Source organism: Chlamydotis macqueenii, chromosome 27 (genome assembly GCF_036417535.1).
Source record: "Chlamydotis macqueenii isolate bChlMac1 chromosome 27, bChlMac1.mat, whole genome shotgun sequence".
Classification (NCBI taxonomy): domain Eukaryota; kingdom Metazoa; phylum Chordata; class Aves; order Otidiformes; family Otididae; genus Chlamydotis; species Chlamydotis macqueenii.
In genome coordinates this window covers 1,231,940-1,255,390 of record NC_141582.1, presented here as the reverse complement: position 1 = coordinate 1,255,390, position 23,451 = coordinate 1,231,940, and the positions used below count along the sequence as shown (strand labels likewise).

The 23,451-nt window shown below is 40.1% G+C and overlaps 1 protein-coding gene across 4 annotated transcripts in view; it reads left to right on the top strand.

Annotated features, from left to right (window-relative positions):
- The first annotated feature begins 1,681 nt into the window (after positions 1-1,681).
- The window catches only part of PPP2R2A (protein phosphatase 2 regulatory subunit Balpha), a 41,366-nt gene continuing 19,596 nt past the window's right edge, over positions 1,682-23,451 (top strand). The window contains exons 1-4 of one of the 4 annotated variants that reach the window (XM_086767758.1): positions 4,360-4,434; positions 15,386-15,477; positions 15,938-16,024; positions 19,188-19,245. In XM_086767758.1, coding sequence (XP_086623884.1) covers positions 19,239-19,245 — 7 coding nt within the window. In that variant the 5' untranslated portion in view covers positions 4,360-4,434; positions 15,386-15,477; positions 15,938-16,024; positions 19,188-19,238. Of the gene's footprint in view, positions 1,869-3,665; positions 3,703-4,359; positions 4,435-15,385; positions 15,478-15,937; positions 16,025-19,187; positions 19,246-23,451 lie in introns of those variants that run through there. The other 3 variants (XM_086767757.1, XM_010129719.2, XM_086767759.1) reach the window with 3 other exon arrangements.

Sequence of the window (23,451 nt, the reverse complement as noted above, 5' to 3'; positions counted from 1 at the left end):
CTGTTAAGCAGGTAAAATCCTTAATTATGTCAAACTACTAAGGCAGGAGTGAATCCTGCCGAACACATTTTTAATAACTTAAATAAACCTCCCGAATACGTTTATAACTTTAAACAGAACTTTTACATTACCTATACAGTTACAAAAACACGGCTTTGGAACTATGTACATATCTTCCTGTTTGCCCTAAGCCTGTGGCTGTATAAGAACAAACAGGATAATTAAAGATTCCACATACAACGAGGGTCACATTTCACCATGCAACCCTAGTATTGCTTCACATTAACAGGAATCAGGTGAACATATCTCACAGGACTAAGCAAAATACATGGTTCCAGATATTCCCAAACTTAGGTGAGTTGCAGTTCTTAAGAATGCCCAGTATGTGTTGAGTGCTCTTTCAAACATTATTGTTGTTTCCCGGTTGATTTTATTTGCATGTGCAATCTTTATCAGGGATGTAGAGATAAATCTGCCTTTGTCCAAAGTAGCCCTATAATCCTGGGCAGTTGTGTGTTTCTGCTGTTTACTCCCAAACATTGGGAGCCTGACTGCATTTGTGTGTTTCTTTAGAGGTGTTCAGTTCCCACAGTTCTATGTGTTGTGCTGTACTCGACCAGGAATTCAATGGTCTTTTGCTTAAGCAGCCTCTTAGGTATTTTGAGCTCGAAATGCAAAATTACTGTACATGATGACTCTCCTATGAGACTTGTTTCAAGGCACATTGCGAGTTTCTGGCATTGCTGGTGAATCTCAAAGTGAAATCTGGATCAGCAAGCTCTACCCAGCCTGAGAAGGAAGAAAATGTTTGCACAAACATCTGTGAAGGGAAACTGATGACTTTCACAAGATCTTAAATAGATTGTACTGAATCAATTATCCAAGTCCTGTGTGTTAACTACAGCTGAGACTTTTAACTGGGACCCAGTGAGCTAAAAAGGAGCCTTCATCCTTTCTGAGCCAAGCAGGAGTTGTGCCAAGTTGGGCTCGGCTGGAAGTCTTTCTTTGTAGATCTTGCTGGCTGTCAGTGTGAAAGGTGGATGGAGGCTAAAAATGGCTCAGAGGCACGGCTGGGTGTACGCAGGGAATAGCAATGAGAACGGCAAAGCCGCGCTTGGGTTCTCCAGTGAAATAAGAGACCGAGTCTGCAGACATTATGGAAAGCATCCATGAGGGCTGAAAAACGTGCATCAAACAGGTTATGTGGCTACAGCGAGGAACTGCTGCGTGGGGAAATGGCAAGAGAAGGAAGTGAGGGAGGGGGGAGAAGAAACAAACAAACAAAAAAAAACCCCAAACCCAAACAACAAACCCCAAACCAAACACCGACAACAAGCAAGGGGGAGATTCGGTGAATGACTGAAATAAAGGGGGAGCCTGCAAAGCATCCTGCTTGAGCGGGTAGGAGACGGAAGCAATTGGTCCCTCGGAGGCCGCCTTCCCTGCAGGGGACGGAAACGGCGCGGCGCTGCAGCTGCCGCCAACCCCAGCGCGGAGGGGGGCCGCCGGCGGGCAAGGCCCGCGGTGCTGGCCTCGGGCACGCCGCCATTCCGCCCGGCCCTACGGGGGGCGGTAAGGGACCCGCCGCCCCGCCCCGCCCTGTCCGAAGCGCCGCCTCGCTCGCCCCCTCGCCGGGTGACGTCACCCCCAGCTCCGCCGGCGCCATTTTGAAAGTGGAGCGTTTTGGGGGGGGCCGGAGCGAGGCGCGGCGCGGGGGCAGCCCCAGGAGCGGAGCCGGCCGCACCCCCGCTGCTATCCGCCGCCATCCGTCCCCGACCGTCGCCCCCCGCCCGGCACCGGCGGCCCCGCCGCGCAGCGCCGAGACCGCCCGACCCGCCGCGGCCGCTATCGAGAGCCCAACATGGCAGGTAAGGGGAGGCTGCCCCCGAGGGGCACCGGCCCCTGCCGCTGCCGGGCGGGGGGGGCGCAGGTGAGGCTGCGGCAGCGGCCTGCGGGGCTGGCGGCCGGGGGCAGCGGGCAACGCCGCCTCCGGCCCCCGCCCGCCCCGGCTCGCTGGGGTTTTCGCCCCGGCTGGCGGAATGCCTCGCAGCCTGCCTCTGCCTCTCCCGAGCCGCGGCCGCCGGCGTGCCGCCTGCCCCTGCCTCGCTCGCTCCCCCGTCCTCGCTCTCCCATTCCGCCTCGCCTGCGCGTTCCTGATTTTTTTTTTTTTTTTTTTTTTCCCCCTGATGGGGAAATCGTGCTTTTCTCCCACCCACCCCTTCTTCCTTTCCCTCCCGTATCGGGGGAAAAAAAAAGCATGAAGGAAGCGAGGTGGAGGGGCTTCGAAGTGATGTATTTTGAAGTTCGGTGTGCGGGAGGCTTGCAGACAGGGTGGGTCTTTTGCCTTTTTCCTCCCCCGCCCCCCCGCCCCTGCAGGCTTTTGGAATTTATATACATGTTCGTATGTTGCATTTATGGAGTTAGAGGAGTTAGCGAGGACTGTGTAGAGAAGTGCTGCCGTGCATGGAGAGCTGTTCTAGGCTGCAGGCGTGCTTGTAGAGTACAATTGCACCCTTCTGTAGGGTGCAGCTTTTAAGCATCTGCAAATGAGAGTAAAATTTGGTACAGGATGTAATAAAATAATACAGGTTTTTCCGTGATTTTTTTTCTAATTCCTTGTGCTCGCTTCCCATTTTGCGTTCTAAAGTGCTCTTGGTAGGCTAGAAGTGTGTATGCATAAGGTATCTCTTCCTTCTTGCTTTACTTTGTGATTTCTTAATTTGGAAATGCATTCACCCCCCCTCTTCTGCAAATGGATTGTCTTTTTGGCGCTTTGCTTTTGGAGGAGCAAGCATAAGAAGCTGTGTTGGGTTTCTATGCTTTTTTTCCCCCTACACCATGCGCCCATGCTCCACCCTCCTCTTTTTGTTTTAGTCGGGGGGGGGGGGGGTGCTATCTTGGTTCAAGTAAATTGTATGAAAAATAGAGTTTTAGCCTTAAGTAGAAGGAGCAGTGATTTTTTTCTTACGAGCTGTCCCCTTAAAATGCTCTATGGTGCCAGCTGCTAAATGCCAAATAAAGAGGTTGGAGAGAGGAGAGAAAATGGGTTGTGTAGGTTTTGGGGAATGGGAGAGAGATGTGTGTGTGACAAACCTTTGCAGTATATCTGCAAAAAGCATTTGGGCATCTCTTGAATAGCTGGATGTTTGTACTTGCCTTCCGTGTGTCAGGCTATGTAGTTTGCATGCCTGTAATCCTTCAGAAAAGAAATTAAGGCAAGCAAGAAACACAGACTGGACTCTGATGTTCCAGCACTTCTCTTAACATTCTGAGACACTGAGTCTTTTTTGGAAAGATAATTTTGGGCCTCCTGGTTTCCACGTCTCTGACTTTTCCCCCCTCAACTTAGCGTAGAAGAGGGGGAAAAGTCCCTTCTGTATTGTTTGTTATCCCAAAATCGATAGTAGACCTCTGGATTAATGTGTAAATGCCATCTGTTGCTCAGCCTGTTTGGATTGTGTTGGGGAAAAGTTCCATTTTGACAGTGGCTTTCCGAAAACAAAAAAAAAAAAAAAAAAAAGGCAAGCCCATTTCAGTCTCTTCCTGTATGTACTCAGCCCTGCAGTGATTTGCTCAGAGTGAAATGCAAAAGAAATGGGTGGTGATTTTTTTGTGTGTTTTGGTGGCAGGGTTCAAATGAATCACTGTCTTCCGCCGAGGCAGTAATGTTCCTGAAGTTTTCTCTTCGATCCGTTTTCTATGGTACTAGAACTTCTTAACATCAGATTGCTTATTTGCTTTTCCGCTCGGATTTGCTGCTTTTTTTTAAGGCTCATAATTGCTTTTATTACTTCTGCGAAGAGACTCTAAAATTGTGGTAAAATATCTTTTCTTTAGCCTTTAGAATGTAGGTTCAGTTCAGTGTTTTTGTAAACGAGGGAAATTAATAGCATGCTTGGTTTATATTGAACAAAAGACTCAAATTTTCCCAAAAATGCTTTTTCTGACAGTTACTGTTGAAGTTGTTCGTTTGTGTGTGTGTTTGTAGAGGGTTCTGACTCCTAAAGTAGGAAGAAGCTTCATGTGAAGATGTTAATGCACTCTCATTTTAAATGCGCAGTTGAAGTTAGCACTAGCAACGTTACTTAGTCCCGGGAGCTTTTGATGATAAGAGGCTTTTATCACTGTTACTGCTTACACTGGTTTTGACAAACGTTGCATTGAACGCTGGCAAACCACTAATGACAAAAACAGTATCTGTAAAGGAAAAAGGTGGGGAGGGGCAGTTTGTAATTGTGCCGACAGCGTTGCTGAGGAAGTAGGCGTGTACGATGTTGTCTGAAATTTTCAATTGGTAACTATTGTGTGCTCTTCGTGTTGTTGGGGGGGGTTCTCATTTTTTCTTATTGTGTTTTTTAGGAGCTGGAGGAGGAAATGACATTCAGTGGTGTTTTTCTCAGGTGAAAGGCGCTGTAGATGATGATGTAGCAGAAGGTAAGAGCAATATTTTTTACTAAATGTTTTCTGACTTTTTGGCTACTCCTTAGGTAGGGAGATGTGATCACAGTCTTACTAAAATATGTCAGTGTTGCTGTAGGCAACTGGAGCCAAGCTAAGAAACATTTAATGTACATTTAAATACCCAGATTCAGGATTAAACTGTGATCTGAACTGTTCAGCACAGTTTTAAGAAGGGCTAAATTTGGACTTCTCAAATATTTTGCTGGAACTGTTTTCCAAGATTTTCCCTTGAAGGTTTTCCCTTCACTGAGCTTTTGATTTGTGTTTTTTTCCTAATCTGCAAAATGGGATTATGATACTTGCATTCCACAGGGAGGTGTTGTGAGAATTAATTAATGTTTGTACTCTTTGAAGATCTAAGTACTAGATAAAGATCAAGTAATTTTCCCAATCTTTCTAGCTTCTGTTAACCAGGAGAGGAAGAAATCTGAATATTTGTGCATGCTTACTTATTAAGTAAAGAGAGGTTTTGTGTTTGAAACAACACTGGAAGCTGCCTAAAACTCTTCTAAGCTGGCAATGACAGATGTCATCTTAAACTAAGATGGCTGCTTCTGATTGTGACTGCAAAAATGTACTTATTATTTTCTTCTACTTGGGTTGGTTAGAGGAATCATACTTTCTCTGTGCTGCTCAATTGCTGTGCTAGAGAGCAAAATTTCTTCTATGATCTTTTTTGGTAAAGTCCTACTAACTTCTACATTTCTTTGGCCATAAAATCCTGTTTGCACAACATAGTCTGTAAGATCATCAGTTAAAGTTTTCTTTTGCAAGCAGTTGGCCTTGTCACTTATGTAATTCTTAATGTTTTTTTTCTTTTTTTACGTATCTTGAATGCTATGACTTACAAGTGAGATTAATGTTGTATTTGGAAAAATGGTAACTACAGTCTCCATTATTTTCCCATTTGACGTATTGTTCAAACTAGGTTCCAAAGGCCAAAAAATCAGTATAAACATAAGTGACTTAGTTTTATTTATTACCTGCAGCCTGTGGCACACGATGCACTTTCAAAGACTCTTTTGGAAAGACAGCTTTTGGAAGCAAGAAAGCTGTAATAGTTGGTTGTTGTTTTTTTTTTTTTTTTTTTAAGTATAATTTAAAATTCTTCACGAAGCATATTTTAAAGCTTGAATTCAAAACTACTGTTAAGTGTAGTAGAACTTTTTTCCCAGCAGACTTTACATTCTATAACCTTTATTTTAATTACATTCCAAACAAAATCCTTAATTTAAGTACCAGTATTGAGGAAGTTATGGTTGTGTGGCAGGTGCTTGCAAATAATTCTTCATTAAAGTGGACATGTTGACATGCATGTAATAGTAACGAGCTTTATATATATTTATATGGTAAAGTGGCTTTTGCAGGGATCTGGAAATGCAGAAGTCAGGAAAGCTGTTGAGGAGTGTTGTGCATCATGTTACGAAAGATGACTTGCTAGCCTTATGCTTCCTACAGGTTAGCAGCTGTACTGTGTGTTGCTGGAGTCATAGTGGGTGGAGTTAAGGGAAACCTTTACTGTAAGTGAATTAACTAGCTTCAGTTTCAACAAGCCAGTCAGGATGGTTTCAAAAAAATTGTAAAAATGTCCAGTTTTTTATTTTATGGAAGATGCAGCCTTCTGATTTTTGTAAACCAGAGAGCTAAGAGAATTTGGTTTCATTTTCTATTATAAGTGCCTTAGGATGAGTCTTAGGGTGTAAATCCCAAAGCATTGATATCCTGCAAGACATCCTGAAATTTAAATGCCTGTATCCTGAAGTGAGTTCCCAAGGTTGGTATTATACTTGGTTGTAATGAATTTGTTGAGCTGAAGTTCTCTTTTTTTCCCCGTATATTCAGTTGGAATTCATGCTGGAAAGTTTTGAAAGGCAGCTGTCTATCAAAGTGCAAATTTAGCTTCCATGTGATCCTTGGAGCTCTTGGTATGCTTCGTAGTGTCTCCCTGTGATACTGTTGGAAGAGTTAATAATTTATCAAGTTGGTCACATTTTTTTTCTGTTGTTAGCTGTATTTCTGGCTTTAAGGTTCACTTTAATGAAATGATTCTTCCAAAAATTGGAACAGCAGCTTTACATGTTTCTGGTCCTCCTTCAGAATACCCAAGGACAAGTTGACAGTGGCCCTAAGTGTAGTCTGAGGACCTTTTTTCTCTCCCAGCCCTTCAGTCTGCTTTCTTGTGGCAGGCACCGTGTTGAAAGCTGAAGGAAATCTTGCTGTCTGATGCTTAATTGATTGTTTAACCACTGTGGTTTGCAAGCTAACAAGTACAGACTCTGATAATATAATGTGTATGACTGAGGACAGTACCAATTTGTGTATGGTAGTAAGTAGGGTGTGGATTTTTTGGGGTTTTTTTGAATGACTTTCAAGCTCAAATTCTAAAAACTAACTTCTGTTGTGGAATGGGAAACTTCACTAAAAACAAAGTGAAGAAAACAAACCTAAAAGAAATGGGAGGTTTCAGTTTCTGTTTTCTTCCCGTTCGTAATACAATGTTGCAATATTTATATTGGAAAGCTGGCTTAAACTAACCTAATACAAGCATTAACTGAGAAAACTACATACATTAATTGCATTAATCAGTAGAATGCAAAATCAGTGGTCTCTGTACAATGTTGCCTGTAAAACAAACCAATGGAGAATAATGTTTTTAATACAGTAATAATGGCAGCAACTTTAAGAAGGCTAGTCTATAGCTTCCAGTATATTTGAGGTCAGACGTGACCTCGTAATCTTCACATAATATGTACAACCCATAATTCTTTAGATACTTAGGCTAGAATGGCTATTACAAAGGCAGTATTTGGTGGCTTTGATGGCTGAAACATGAACTCTGATATGTACAGTTTTAAATTTTCTGGCTTCCCAAGCTCTGTGTAGTAGATGGATGTGACAATGTTTTTTTTAGAGTTAATGAGAGTGGAGGGGAAAGAGAGGCAAAAGGTGTTCCTAAAGCATGAGAAAACAAGATGGCAGTGAGTATCTAGGGCCTGCCTGTGTCATTCTGCTGTGGCAAAGCTTTTCTGACTTGAATGTGGATGTGAGTGAGGAGCAAAGAATCAGCCTCTCTTCTCTTGGTGTGTATGGAGTTTATCCTTGCTTGTAAGCTGTGGCCTGGCCCCATCAGATCACACTATTAAGCACAAAAATTGGATTATAAATGGAAATCTGAGCGTCAGCTTCATTGTAATTGGGGTCCTTAATTCTAACTGATGGCAAAATTTTGCCTTTTTGTGATTTAGCAATCCATTGCATAAGGGCAAGGATGTTATAGCTTGTGCTGTCTCTATTTCTGAAATACCTAATGCTTTACTCAACAGAAGTTTTCCTCCCTTCTTAATTTTATATTTGTTTTGCTGGAGCCCAGTCCTACAACATATCTGTGTTGAACTTCTTCCATATGCTCTGGAGAATCTAGAGCTGCTAGATTAGACAGGACTTTTCCAGTGGACAACACAGAATCATTGTCCTTGATATGATGATCAGATTATCAAATGCATCTCTAATGATGTTTTGTTTGTTTGTTTGTTTGTTTTCTTTTGTGCCATCACTGTTTCAGTGCAAGGAAGACTTAGCTGTCCAGAAATACTTGAGAGCAGACATTACTGTGTTTTCTTAGTGAAAGTTTCCTTTATGGGAAGGATTACAAATTTTCTGCAGCACTTCTGTTGTTTTGGGGCTTGTTTTTACTCTTCTGCTGTTACGTTCCTCAAGGTGTGGCGTAATGGCAACTCCAGTTGGAAACAGCTAAGAATTGTGAGTGTAAACTGTCTCTGAAAACTAGACACTTGCTTAATGGAATGAGTGCCTACTTCTGAAACAAATTAAGTCAAATTTGTTTAATTACTTGGCAGAAGGAACAGAATCAGAGACATCTAAATATTCTTTCAAGTGTAATCCAAAGATATGTATAAGTCTGATAGCCTGAGTCCAAGGTTGGGAGCCAGGATCTTAAATCCTAAGCTTTAGCCCTGAGTGATTACCACTCATCTTTGACAAGTTGTTTAACTGTTTCATACCTGAGTTGTCTCTGAAAGAATATCTGCTGTGGGTGCTGATTACTGACTTTAAACTTAAGTCTGATGCTTAACCATTCTCTGCTGCCTTGTTAATAATCTTTGACTTGTTTCCTGTTTCTTCTTTTATAGCCAAAGTGTCTGTTTCAGTTTGTGCAGATGATGAACAGTTCCAGAGTCAGCTCATCTATGTGGTCAGAGATATAAACAAGATTTGACTTCTCTCTTGTTCAGGAATGCTTTTGGTATTTGATTTTAGGTGTGTTATATTTTTCAAGTGTAGTTTTGTGTTTATTTTTGGCAGACTTCAAAATTGCAGAGCAGCTATGAGAACTGTTGTTGCTTCAGTAATGGTAGTTTGTCTTAAGTGCACAAAAATACTTGTCTCAGAGTAAGGAAAAATGAAGCCAGAAATGAGGACTGCTGTAAAAAAGCAGCTTCCCACCGTTTGGAGTTCACCAGAGAGCTTTCTCTTTGTCGAGTAACTTGTATATGTAATAGTGGGTTAGAGCTGCTGAGCTTCCTTCAGAAGGTTGATCGGCTCTGTCCTACCAGACTGTTACCGCTGGTGGCACACCCAGTTCTGTATGCTGACCAACAACTGACTAACAGCGGCCTGTTCCTTGTAGACGGAGGGATGTGGCTGGGATCGGTTGGCAAGAAGGGCTTCTACCGAGCTGTGTTTGTGGGTGGGAGTCACAGAAGAGAAACAATGGCATTACCACAGAAGTGGTAATGGGGAAGTGATGGAACCAGGGAAAAGGAAAATTCTCTGAGAAAAGTAGGAAAGGTGTGAGAGGTTGCGATAATAACACTGAAGAAAGATTAGGGTATGCTTGTGGGAGGGAGCTTAGTCTGGGTTTTTGAGGGCTGTGGTTATGTTCTGTATGCTCATAAGGTAACAACAGTTAGAAGGAGCAAGGACTACTAATAGGTTTGTTTTTAAGGAGTAATTTGAAATACACTGTAGATAAATAAAAAGACCCATGGTTATAGTCCTGTTCTGTATTCCTAAGTCTGCTTCTATGTTTTAGCTCTTTTATCTTCAGCTGTTTGTAGAATGACTGTCTGTTTCTAGAGAGAGAAATAGGCTACTGTGTTTTAGGAACTGCTGGTCTAGATTGACTAAAGTGTGCATTTAAAGTGTGAAGTCCCCCAATACAAAGAGCATTTAGCAAACAGCTAAATAGTAAATGGCTGTTTGTCTCCCTAGAAGTTACTCAGTACTCTCTCTTGACCTGGGTTTGGTAGCTAGGGCACTTCAGCTTGTCAGTCAGGCTGACCAGTATTGGTATGTTACTTCTGTGATGCTTTGCTGTTCTTTGAATCTTTTTTGCTTAAGTTAAAAATTAGTTGGAAAAAGGAGTAGGGTTTTTCTTTGTGTCGTAAATAGGGTGGTGATAGTGATCTGAGCTGTCAGACTTCCAGCAGTACGAATGAATGCAGCTTGGCTATCAGTGGCAATCCTGGTGATTACAGCTCTTGATCAGCTTTGTGAAACTTCATAGCTTTTAATTTTAAACGTGCTACCTAAACGATTCCGGTTTGAGTATTTCTGCCCTAGAAATTCTGTGGTAGTTGTAGCTTTACAGAATGTGTTTTGGGAGAACTAAAATGAAGAATAGAAGTCCTAGCGGATGCAGTGCCTGAAGTAAGAGTTAAGAGCTGGGTGTTCTTAGCTGTACTCTCTGCTTCTCCCCCTCCCCCCCCCCGCCCTTCTTTCTATTCCCTTCTGACTTGCCTATTTAGGCATGGCTACATGTTTGGCAGCATTTCTACTTAAAGAGGCGCTCCTTCCCACTTTGCTGGCACAAGGGTTCGTGTAACTGCACAATGGACTTGTTTGGGAAGCTGATACAGATGAAAAATACATCAGATTGGTTTTGACTGGATTATTTTTCAGCTTGTCTGTTTCTCAGTGCACTGTCTGTGTTGGTGCTAGCACAGTGTGGAAAGTGATGAAGTGGCCCACAGGAACAGGAGGAACTCTGGAAGAGAGTTGGCCTCTTCATGGGACTTTATGTACAGTCAACACAAGACCCTGATCTCTCAGAGTTATGCTCCTACAAATGGTAAAATCAAGTAATAAAAAGGACTTTAAACCTTGCTGTTCAAGAGACATACTTTGAACATGTGCTGTCTGAAGGTGAGCAATACAGTATATCTAATACCGATACTGTAACAGCAATCTTAAGAGACTGATCTAAAATACTGACCCAATAAAATAGTTAAAGCTTTGGTATGGTGCACTAATGCTTGCCGGAGATCCTGCATCACTGGTGATCTTCTTTTATGTGCAAAGACTGAAGTTGGTCCAAGTCTATGTTGCTATTGAAAACAAATGGACCTGTAGATTTTCACTGGGTTACGTTGTAGTCGAATCACATCGCTGAACTCTGGATCTGCAAACACCCGAGGTGTAAGGAAGGGGTGATGCAAAATGTGTGCCTGAGGGCAGGTGGAGAATGCAGAACTGCCTCATTTGATAGCAGCATGGATTTAGGTAGATAAAAGCCAGTTGACAAAGTGCTGTGCAGTGGGACAATTTAGATTTTATTTTTCAAAATTAGGTATCACATGCACATGTGCAAACACACACGTAGGGACGCACACGCACAGAGACAGTAATTTATCATTGTGTTGTAAATAATATTTTAAACATTTTTCTGCAGCAAAACTACTTACTACACATGGAATAGACTTTCTTCTGTCAGTGCCCACACAAGCAGTATGTGGAAATGAGATTTGTTTAGCATTGTTACCAGCTCTATGAGTGAAAACAGCTGTGTTATTATCAGTACAGTTTAGTTTCTTGGAAGTTGTTTTAGAAAAGAATACCACTTAATTGGGAGATGGGTTACTTACTGATTGGTTTACTGTAAAGCACTTTAAAAAGATAATCTGACAAACGATAATCTTCTCTTATCGTGTCTTATCACTTAATATGATTTGAAAAATTGATCCCTTGTTTGGGGTTTTGACTTCACCTAAACTAATGTATTATCTCACATTTAGATGCTGTGGAATTAGGTCGTCTTTGTTTTAGATGCTGTTTAAGTGTGCGTGCAATTAAATCTGTTTGTACTGTACTTCCTGTAGTAAAAACATCAATTACTGATGGTACCAAATTAGGGCTACTGTTCTTTTCTCTTTAGGAAATGGTGTGCTCCCAAAGCAATCTTTTCATATTTTCAGTGCTCTATAATATGCTGTACTGCAACTATTGTCTACAGTATTTTTAGTATGGAGCAAAAAGTTTTGCAGAATAAGTCAGGGTTCAGTAATCGTGTGAAACAGGTTTACCATTTTAAAAGAAATTATTGAAATGAATTATAAGTCTGGGCATAGATAGGCAGTTATGTTGTGAATGTGAATAGAGACCACAGTTACTGTGTTTCTATGAAAATAAAAGGAGGCATACAGGAAGTATGATACTTGATCCAAACCAACTTAGAACAGTCTCTTTTAAGAAGCAGTGGTAGGTCTTTTAGTCAAAATATCTACATCTAGACATCTTTGTAGATTTTAAACTTCGGTGAAATATATGTAACTATAGCTTTGTTATATTGCTTGTTGTATAGCTCAGTTATGCTTTAAAGCATGCACTAGCTAAATGTTAGTTAGGGTTAATAAGTTGGAAATAGAAAGGACGTTGTTGTTCTTTTATGCTTTTACATGAGCCTTTGTGAAAATGGGGGAAGCCTAAAAGGGTGTCTTATCTTAAGAGGTAAAGTATTGATCCCTGGTGTGTGTGTGCACACTTGCTAAAGATTTTATATAGCAGGACTTCCTTTATTGAATATACTGCTGCTCGCTTTCTGGCTCCCTAAACAGAACTGCTTTAGGACATAGCTCTGGACAGCAGAGCTGTCATGATGGTGGTCTTGCCTTGCTCTTTTCTGTGACTGGAGGGTTTTGATTTGTTACATTTGCCTTCAAAATGAAGATGTGGGCCAACAAGACGTCAGGTAGGGTGTTGCTAATATTGCTGACAATAATTATTTGAGGCATCTATGAATGACTGTAATTCGGTTACAGAAACAGTAGTGGCTATAAGCTTCTCTCTTCTAACTTATCATGCTTTTGTTAAGCACTGGAGGAGAAATTATTAATTTGGTCAGCCATTCTTTATAAAAATGTATTTTCCTCTTAGAGATCCACAAGTGATAGCACCACTAGGAAAACTAGCATATTTAGGTCACATATTAAACCCCTTAGGGAGTTATGCTTGCATCTAATTTTGGAAAAAAATTTTAGGGCCAGGCAAAGAGGATTTAAAAGAGTTGTGCTGTAAGAAAGATTGATTTCCCAGATATGTATAATGCATTTTGTGTGGAAATGTTTCTCTTTGCATTTTCTTAAATTGCAGTTCTTAAATTAATACTCTGGAAATAATGTGATTTCCAAACTAACACAAGTGACACTCTGTTTTTAAGAAGTTGAGAAAAAATAATTGTGTATATTCAGGAATGGTTAAGGTAATTGTGACTTCAGACTACAGCTAATTATTTAAAATGTGGAATAATTTCTAAGATGTTCTTGTCTGTTAAATGCTGGTAGCTGCGTTTTCCTTTTTCCCTGATGAATATAAAAAGTATTCTAGGGACCATTCTTCGATTGTTGAAAGCAGTGATTCCAGCTGGCCTGTCTTCTGTTAGTAGAAGGTTAGAAGATGTTTTTGACCTATATGTGTTTGTGTATAGTGCTTATAAATATAGTCTGAAATACTTTTTTTTTTTTTTCAAATAACATAAAATATTTAAGTAAACTGGTCTAGCAGACAAGAGCTACGTACTGAAATAAATCCGTAGTTTCAACTCTCATAAATATATAAAGATTCTCAAAGACACTTGTTTGAGAGTTCCTGGACTTCTTTCCAATGGAATTGCGTGACAGAAACCTAACCTCTAAGGTATGGTTCTTGGTGCATTGTGTAAGGATTAATTTATAGAGATATTGGAGATAATTTTAAAAATTACTGGATTATCTTTTAATAATTGCAGTGTTCAGCTTGTTTTGGAAAGAAATGTGGCCTTGGTATGGAAAGAGGAATTAGAATTCAAATTGCATCCTGACTTGCCTGTAGGTTCACTGTTACTTGAGGTAGCTGCTGCTTCTGAAAGAGATGGTCCGTCCTTGTACCTTCACCAGCTACTGCATTGAGCTGACACAGATGTTCACTGAGTGATCGCTTTGGGAAACGGACCTGAATGAAAATTACATGTCTTGGATTACTTGCTATCAGATGAATTTTATCCTGAGTTAGATTCCTCGGACTGATTTGTCAAACTGTAACATGCTTGTGGTGGAACACGTATTGGTGCTACAGGAATGGGACAAGAGATGAGAGGTGAATGGATTGCTTCTCATGGAGATACGATAACGGTTTTAAGGCAACATGTGAAACTGGCTTTGTGAAGAAGTTGCTCAGCCTCTTCCTCAGCCTTTTCATGTTTACAGTTGATATGTGCTTGTTCATATGCCTTTCATATGGCAAACTCTGCTTTCACTGAATTGAGATTGGTGTTTGAGGACATATCTTCTAAAAGATCAGTATGAGCAAACAGCAATTGAAGTTGAAGCACACACACTTTCTCATTATATGGTCTAGCAGTGAGAAAATGGCACTGCTTTATAGAGGTAATAGCGAAACATTTATAAACTGTTTTAGTGGCATGTGGAGCTAACTGGAATGGTTTTTTGACCAAAATGTTAAAACTTTGTATGTAGTCCTTCTGCTTTTTTCTTAGTCTGGTCTTACCACAACTTCATGGGTTTGTTTTGTTGGTGGTTTTTTTGTTGTTGTTGGTTGGTTGGGTTTTTTTCAGCTCAATCTTACTTTTTGTTTTCAAAAAATATCCAGGATCTTTCATTTTACTCCAGACCCTTTTGGAAGTGGTATCCCACTCTTCAAAGTGATGGGGGCTGGTAACTTACCAGTTCCGTTACTGAGTAGAACACGTGCTATGCTGAACCTAGCAGTTTTGTCTCTGACAGTGTTTAGATGCCCTAGAGGAAAGTGCAGTACGAAGACAGAGACCGCTTAAAACAAAACAAAACTCTCAGAGATTCTGCACGTCAGGTTGTTGGCTTTCTGTAGCTTTTGTGGATTCTTTTCCTTAATTTGACCTGAAGAAGCTCATACCAAACCTGGGAATAACAGACATCTGCTTGTTTCTGTAGCATTCTCATCTTCCTGCTGGTTCTGAAAATAAGGGAAATATGTTCTAAATTGTCATCTACAACTGTGCTACTAGGTCATCTCTCTGTTCTGTTCAGGTCAGTGTTCCTGCTTAAGGGTTATTAAGCACATATATTGTTAGAAAAAAAAAAAAAGACGTGACTTGAGTTATTGCATCCTGTGTAGGAGCATTTCTGGCTTAATCTTTCCTCCTTGCTGGCTGCTATCATTTTGAAGAAGTTGTCAAGAGATGATCATGTACACAGCCCTCTTTGGTCTTGTAAGCTTCTTTATGTGTATGTTGAAATTAATTTTTCCAGAAGTTTACAATTATGTAACATTCAGCTGGAAGTTGTTGGCACCTTCCAATTCAAGTTCTTTCTAGCCAGTGTCTTTTGACTGAGGCTCAGGTTTCTTACAGAGCTGTTACTACTCTTTCCAAGTTTAAAGTTTAGATTTAAATTTAATTATCCTGGGCGGGGGTGGAGGGCAACATTGACAAAAAGGAAGACTAGAAATGGATGTAACTGAAAGTAATAATCCGTAGTTGTTTCATCTGGAAGGCCACTAAGCCATTTTAACCCCTACATTCTTTGTTTTCCTTATCTGTAAGACTAGTGTGTCTGTTTCCCAAAATGAAGTTCCAAACTTAAAGTTATTGCAAGGAACTTCGAGATCTTTGCAAGACAGTAATACTACTAAATACTCTCTATCTTGTTTTCAGCTGTTTTACAACTCTTCCAAAATCCAAAGAAAATATCCTAATCTATAAATAGAGAAGATGAGAGATGCGAAATAATTAATTTTAAAATAAAGGTCAGTATTTTGCTCAGATTAGTAGACTATATATATGTATTTTTAAGATGTGTTATAAATATAAGTGTCTGTCAAGATTTGTAGATCCATATTGCATCATTTGGAGAAGTGAGTGTTAAGAATCTCTGAAAGCCTGGGCCATAAACTAGTATTGGCCTCTGTTTAATAAAGACTTTTTAAGAAGCTGAGGCATGTGTGCTTGGGCCAGAATAGAAACAGAGGAACATACTTGCCAAGTTGGCGGGGGGGGCGGGAAGAGGAGGAAACTGGTAAAGAGAAGACTGTTTTGTGAGGTTCCAAGTGCCACTAAAAAATGCGTTAAGTATTAAAATGAACTGATAGAGGAGTGAATGCCTATAGTGAGTGAAGTAATCAGAATTTTTTATTCCACGGTCACTTAATAGTCAAACTGTGTATTCACCTCTGCTGGAAACTTCAGTTGTGCTTATGACCTTCACAGGCGCTGTGCTCTCCTGCAAGCTGCCTGAAATTCGTCTAGTGAGTGTGCCTGCCTCCCTTCTTCCCTCCCTCCTTCCCTTCTGTTATGGTAGGTATGAGTGATTTTTGCTTTCATTTTCCTTTCTTGGAAGACGGCACTTGCTGTTGGAGGTACAGTGGGTCCCTTGCATTCTACACCTGAAAAGTAAAATCATTAGAAATTTTTGGCCTTAGCTTTTGCACCTCAAATAAAAGCTTTCATCAAAGAATGTGTGAGCAGAGTCTGAAACAGCGTGATAGTTTCTAGTTGTTTTTTAGATCTACAACAGAAATGCACACCAAGTCACAGAATTCTAGTAACTGATTTTGAAAGTCATTGCCAAACTATGATATTTTCTTAAAATACTGCTACTGATTTTTAACTTGCAGTGTATGTTTTGGAATGGCTTCAGCAAAAAGAGAATATAAAGATATTCCAGTGCTCTTAGTCTGTAGCATTCTCAGTGACAAAGGCATTGCCTAAAGGCTTCTGTTATGTACATGCAAAACAATAGCACAGTATGTTATTTCCAAATATATTGTTATTTGCAAACAGAAAACTAACCACTGGCTTTTCAGTGCTGTGCAGCCTATTGAAATTCTGGCTGTGATTCCAGCAGAGATTTTTCCATAAATAGCTCTGTGCTACTTCGGAACACAAACGAGCCCCTGAAAAGATCTAAAGTAGGCAGGTCTTTTGAGGGGCCTATTTAGCTGATGTTAGTGTGTGTTTCGGTGAGGAGACTAGGGTGGATGTGAGGAATGTTTCTATAGGTTGAGGTGGGGGAGCTGTCAGCAGGGATGGAGAAATTAATAGTTACTGATTCAAATGAATTTCAAGGATTCATTAATTGCCTGGCTTAAGCATAGGAAGAAAAAAAAAGAATGATAGATATTAACAAATGTAAGCAGAAGCAGATAGATTTCCTTCTTGTATTGAAGTTTGTTTTTTTTTTTTAAATAAAAGCTATTAGGCATTAGGTAATGGTGCAAGTAAATATGACTTCAAATAGAATTTATTTGTTCTGTCAATGAACAGACATCCAGATTAAAGCATCGTCTTAAAATTTGTACTGATTGGATGTTCGGTTATGTGAACTAATACATAGCTGATACTGTAGTGCAGGTTTTTCAGTGCTATGTAGGTGAACATCCACTTGAATAAGTAATACAGGGCAACTTTTGTGTGAGTATGTTCAGTTATAATTGGTGTAAGCTATCTTAAGTAAGGTAATTTGTAGTCTTGAGGAGAAGCTTGTAAACATTCTGGGAATTAGAAGAAGAAATGAGTAAATACTTCTGTGATTTGCCTGGTTCACAGGGCTGATCTTCTGGTAGTCCTGTTGCTCCTAAATAATTTTTTTCAACAAAGCAGAAATGCCCTTTTAAAGGGCAGTCAAAGAGCATGAAAATAACTTTGGCATTTGTGAAATCCATGCTCTGAGTGGTAGACTCTTCAGTGTCCTTCTCAGCCCCTGGATATCAAACAAATGTGTGTATCAGCTGTCACGACAGAGTGAGACTGGTATCACAGAGACTAGGGCTGACAGGACCATGGGAGCTTGTTAGTGTGTTCTCTAAATGCAAGCTTTTCAACTATACTTATTACTCCAGTTGGATGTTTATTAAAAAAACCTTCCTCTGGAGATTGTGCAGTCTCAGAAGCATATATTTGAGAGCTTAGCTGCCCACAGTCTTGAGCGATTTTTTTCATAATGTCCAAGATCGTTTGTGGTGAAGGAACACCTAAAATTTCTGTGTAGTGGTTGCACAGTTGTCTTGAATGGAAATTAGCCCTGATACCCATACAAGGCAGTTATGTTGTGCTGTTAACTGGATATAACTTAGTGGGAAGAACAACTTAACTGCTCATACTTTTTTTCTTTTTTTAAGGCTTAGATGGTATTTCTGAGCTTGCTGAGATTATTTTTTTTTTAAAGAACATTTTTTCATTCCTTCTAGGCGTATTGGGAACAGTTCCCTAAGAAAATGGAAGTACAAATAAAACAACTAGGCAGTACAGCAAAGCGCATAGTTAGCCTGGTTTTGGAAAATAGATACATTGCTAGCATGTTTTTTTGCAGTGAGAAGAAATAAAGCTTGAATAAAACTTAGTCCAGTTCTTTTAAGGCATGTTGGGGAATCCTCATACTATGTTTAAGTTGCATTTCATAGCGTGTCTTACGAGAAATATGGAGCACTTCTGTAAGCATTATCTATAAATGCTGAGGGAGCCTAGTGAGTGTGTAGTGCTGTGACTTGACTCTAAGAATACGGGTTTTCCAGGGAGCAGTGGCTTCGGATGGAGTTCTGGTCTCCTGAATCTTCACTCAGCGTATGGTTAATAGAATATCCTTTATTTGCAGGTCAGCAGGAACGTTTTTAGAGAGATCAGAAGTGGCAGCATTGCTCTCTGAATAGAGGCTATTTAATTTCTCTGTTCCAGCATGAAGTCTATTCTGGAAAATCAGTAAACTTGAAATTTTGTATTCAGCAGTGCTAAAATTGAGATGTTACTTTCTTGGAAATGAGGTATGCAGAAACAGTTTTGCTGTAGTTTTATTAATGATATGTTGTAAAGTAAAGCTTTGCAAGCAGAAAATATGTTGGAACAAGTCATGTAACAGAGTACTAAAGCTAGACAAATGCTATGAGAGCAGAAATAATCAAATCTGTTTGTTATAGCCTTTTTATCTTAGTTCTCCCTGTATTGCTCAGTAAGTCCCTCAATTTTTTGAGTCATAGTGGCAGAACCTAAGTTTGGGCACCTGGATCTTACATGAAGCAGTTGTGGGCATGAAGTTAGCTCCTACTGCAGTTAATTTTTTTTCCCCTGTAATTAGGTATGTATGATCTGTATGCAGTTATACAGAGGACAGAAATGATGAGTAACTCCGAAACTAAATTCTCCACAATACAAATATAACATAACTCTTTACACTACACTCTGTAGTGTAAACTGCCGAAGCAGAGAACACTGTTTCTAGGTAGAGTTTTATTGCTGCAGCACCAAAACAAATGTGTGCGTTTGGTTTTTTTTGGTGGGGTTTGTTGGTTTTTTTTTTTTTTGTGTGTGTGTGTGTATTTAAGCCACTCGAGGAATGTTAGGTTCTATGACTGTTCTGGACCTTTAATAAACTTTGTTGGTTGCCAGAATTCTGTGTCATTTGATTGAAGTCTAAGGTTTTGGGCTTCTTTATTTGCATCTAAACAGAGACATTTATTTTTTCCAGGTTAAGTGTAACTGATGCATGCTCTGACAAGAGTGGGGCACAAACATACATATGCCAGGTACCTAAAATGTCAGATGGCTTTTTATTTAGATGATAATGCTTTCAAAAGGAATAAGTTAAGAATTATCATATATTTAGTTTTTTAAACACAGATGTTGCTTAGGTAGTATATTTTCTCTACATGGTGTTCTTTTTCTTCATATTTCATATCAAAAACATAATTTCTGACTGAGTGTTAGGTAGCAACTGAATTTGAGGGTGCATAGCCTCTGAAGGTGATGTTATCCAGAGGCTGGAAGCTACTGTTCAGGATCTCTCTTTGATAATCCTAACCTCTTTTGCAATTGAAAGGGGACTGATGCATAACTAGGTGTGACACATCCTCAGTAGGAGGACCATTCTTCTTTTCCCACCTGAAAATAGATGTAAGCTTCAGAGGATGGAAGCTCTCAGCTGCTGAATTTTGTGATATTCAGAAAACTGAAGCCTGTGACGGCTTTCATATTGAACAGCTGGCTGGTACTTAAAAATGCTGAAACGTTGGATTTAGTGTTGATGACTTTCTTGTTTAAAAGCAGAACAATGCTGCTGGTTGGAGAGAGGTAAGCTTGTGGACAGACTTCAGCACTTATAAAAAAATTATTATATAGTATTGCAGTGGCTGCAAAGAACAGGCTCAAGGAGAAGCTGTGATCTTTAACTGCTGGTTCCTAGTTATGAATACATGTTGTAGTTCCACAACCTGTGAGATTATTCACTTGCCTTTGCAAGGTTATTTAAGACGCGTAGCAGCAGTGGGTCTGGATTTCTGCCACTTATGCCTCTTATGTTTATGATATTAATAAACTGGTGTCAAATGTCCTGGGAACGGGTGATGCAGGTTGAAAGACCTTTGTTTCAACCAACAATAGACCAGAATTAGTGTGAATAGGAAAAGCAAATAGGCACTTCCTGTCATATTTTATGGAATACTTGAGTTTGGGGAAGCATGTGTATTAAGAGAGTTAAACTAAATGTTCATCATTTGCTTTTTCCCCTGTAGTAAAATGTTCCCTGTGTATGTATGCATATCTATTCGTCTTTTTAAAAACACTTGCAGTACTAATGAAGTAAGGTAGAAACCTCTTTGTTTGAATAGATTCTTTAGGGCATTCTTAATGGAAAAAACTCTAAATGTACCTAATAAAGATATAAAGAAGGGAATTGTCTTAGTTCTTGCTTTCCTAATCAGATTTGTTCCTCAAGTTAAAACTTAGAGGCCTCTTGCAAATACTAGAAAGTATCTGAATTAGAGATATCTGGGTACTGCTCCAGACAACTTTGAGGTTCAGTTGCCTTTCATAGGGTATTGTAAAAGTCCAGAACAATGGTATTTGTGGTTTCAAGGCAGAGGATGCCTTTAGAAACTCAAGGGAGTTCTTGTCAGGTATTAAATAATCCCTTATTGTTGAGTTTGAGGTATTTTTTCAGGCTGATCTAGCTTGTGTTGAGTTGAAAAATGTCTGTATCTTGAACTGGTAGAGTCTCCACTTTGCAGTAGCTTGCAGACTGAATTATTTGGGTAGTGGTAGTCTTCCAGATTTGTGGAGGACTATAAGAAGCTTCACAGCCCCACCTCCCCTAAACCCCTGCCCAGTTCCAGGATAGGAAGGATCACAGATCAGCTTCGGTGTGTGTGTAAAATACACCCTCAGAGATCCTAGTAATAGTAGGTGAAGGCAGCTCCCAGAGGACTTGGAAACTGCACCAATAGGGCTACAATTAATGACCGCTCCTTACTGTCTTCTCCCTGTTAGATGATGTCAAGCTTAGGGGCAAAATGAGGTGCTGGGAACTCTTAGTTTCCAGCTTCTTGTGAACTAAAGATACTGCTGTGCTCAGTTTGTTCTCTTTCACCCAGTGGAAGAAGGGGATTTACCTGTTGGTTTCCTGTGCCTGTGTTCTGAAAGGAACTGCAGTAGTGTCTTGTCTTAAGGTTTAAAAATAGAAAGTAATTTATCAGGGTGATGAGGGGTTAATGGGTTCTGTCCAGAAAGCAAACAACTTTGCATTTGTTTGTATGGAGAGAACATTCTTCTATCTGCTGTTGTTACGACTTTAATATGAGAGGATTTTCTTGTAGTAATTTTTTAAAGTACTTTATTAATAACTAATTTGGCGTTAAAAACACAAAACTGTTTAATTCTTTCGTCAGAAGAAATGGTTTCACGGCACCAGTTCAAGAGTGTTTTCAGTTAACGTACACTAGCCCTATAGGTGTTTTTTTTTCTTCTCTTGGTTTACAATGGCGTTTGCATAAAAGGAATTAGAGAATGCAGTGCCAGATTTGGTGAGCAGAAATAAAACCTCTATGGTCAGGTATAGGCCAGGGGTTACAGTAATTGCGGTACAGGTATTGCTTCATCAGTTCCATGGTGGATCACAGTTTTAAATCAATATAAGATGTCAAAGTTCTTTCCCAAAGCTCATACTAATTTTTAATGTGAATGCTTTAACTCCTTTCACAAAGATCAAACTTGAAAGGTATTTTATGTCATTTTAAGTGGTAGGAAGCATGGACCAGTCAGTTCACATTAGTGCATGACACATCTGTTTTCAGAGTGCTTTAACTTGCTACTGTTTGTCATCTCTGTTTTCTCTATGCCACCACGGGTGTCTTGGAGTTATGTATACTGGAGACTTTGAATTTCCTACTGTAGATGGAGACAGGAAGGCAGTGGTCTGAGGTTTAAATCAATTTCTGTTCTCTTCTAGCAATGCCGAATTCTACCCTTGTTTAGGGAACAGTAAGTTCCCTAAGTGTGAGCTTGTGAAGACTGTGTACCTGTAGGCAGAAATGCACTTGGTTGGCATTTGGGTTTGTGGGCTTGGTAGCCTTTTGGAAATAAAACTGTGCTGTCTGGAGATGTGGTTGCTCCTGAGCGTGTTCCTTGCCAAGCCACTTCCCCCCGTATTTGCTCACATAATGCCTTCAGTTCGGTCTTGATGAGCTCAGCTTAGCAAACACCAGGCTGCTTAATGTGACTGAGGTGTGTTAGGGCTCATTAACAAAAGTTTGAGGTGATGGTACTGTCTGTTGGAGGTGGTGATTATAGTGTTGCCTATAGTGACTTCTGCTACTTCTGAAAACTGCTGTTGTTTTAGCACACTTGTTCACTGGCCTCTTGCCTTGGTCCAGAAATGGACCTTGCTGGAAACTCGTGGTAAATTTGATGGTGGAAACTTGACCTGGGTGGAGATGTTGAAGTTCACCAATATTGGCCCGCAAACAGCAGTTGCCCAGTGAGGCACAGCAATTCCTTACCAAATACAAGAATTAAAATGTTTAGTATGCCACTCCTTACACAACTTTGATTGTAATATTGAACACAGAGTGTGCTTTCTATGAATTGTGTTTAGATTAGGATCATGGTTAACTTAGGATTCCTTAAAGATTTCTGAATGTGTAGGGAGCTGCTTTTCCAGATGAGAGGCACAGTATTTTGGTAGATGGTGATTCTGTTGCCTGCTTTACTGTTACCTTGGTAAAATACTTCATCTGCATATTCATTATTATTCCAACTTGTAAAGGGTTTTGAGAGTCCATTCTATTTCAGTTCTGTTCTCTGCAGTTCTAATGCCATCTTCTCGCTGATTTGCAGATGGAAGCAGCTCCTATTGTGTAGGGCAGATGGATTTGGAGTTGGATTCTCCTCTGAGCGTTGGGTTTCCTAAAGCTATTTAGGAGAAATACTAGCCTTTCATAAACCAGTGGCAACAAGATTAAGGCTAGTATTGCTGTATTATTTCAGTGGGAGGGAATGGAAGTTTACTGCTCAGTAACTGTTGTGTTTTTCTAAGAAGGCTTAACAAAAACAGGTGTTTGCATAAAAGTTACAAAACCACACAATAACATTATTTTGAGCTTAGTACTTAAGTTGCATTATCTCTAGGCTATCTAAGGACATGTTATAAATGCATCTGTAAATTCAAAGCCATCCTACTATGCGTACATCCTATGAAATAGTTTTCTTACAGTACTGGTCCCTTCCCTTAGCTTGTATTGTTCCTGCTTCCATTAAAAAAAGTGACTGGATTCGAGGCCCTGCTTCTGAACGCTGGTGGTAACAGAGTTCTGGCCGTCGTTGCTAGTGTGTAGGTTTGGCAGCATAAAGAGCAGTCTCAGAAGGATGTGGCATACTTAGGGGTACAATGTGAGCCATGCTTTGCCACTGGAGAGTAGAGCCACGCTCACCTGTTGGCCCAGTGTGAACTGAATCAGAGT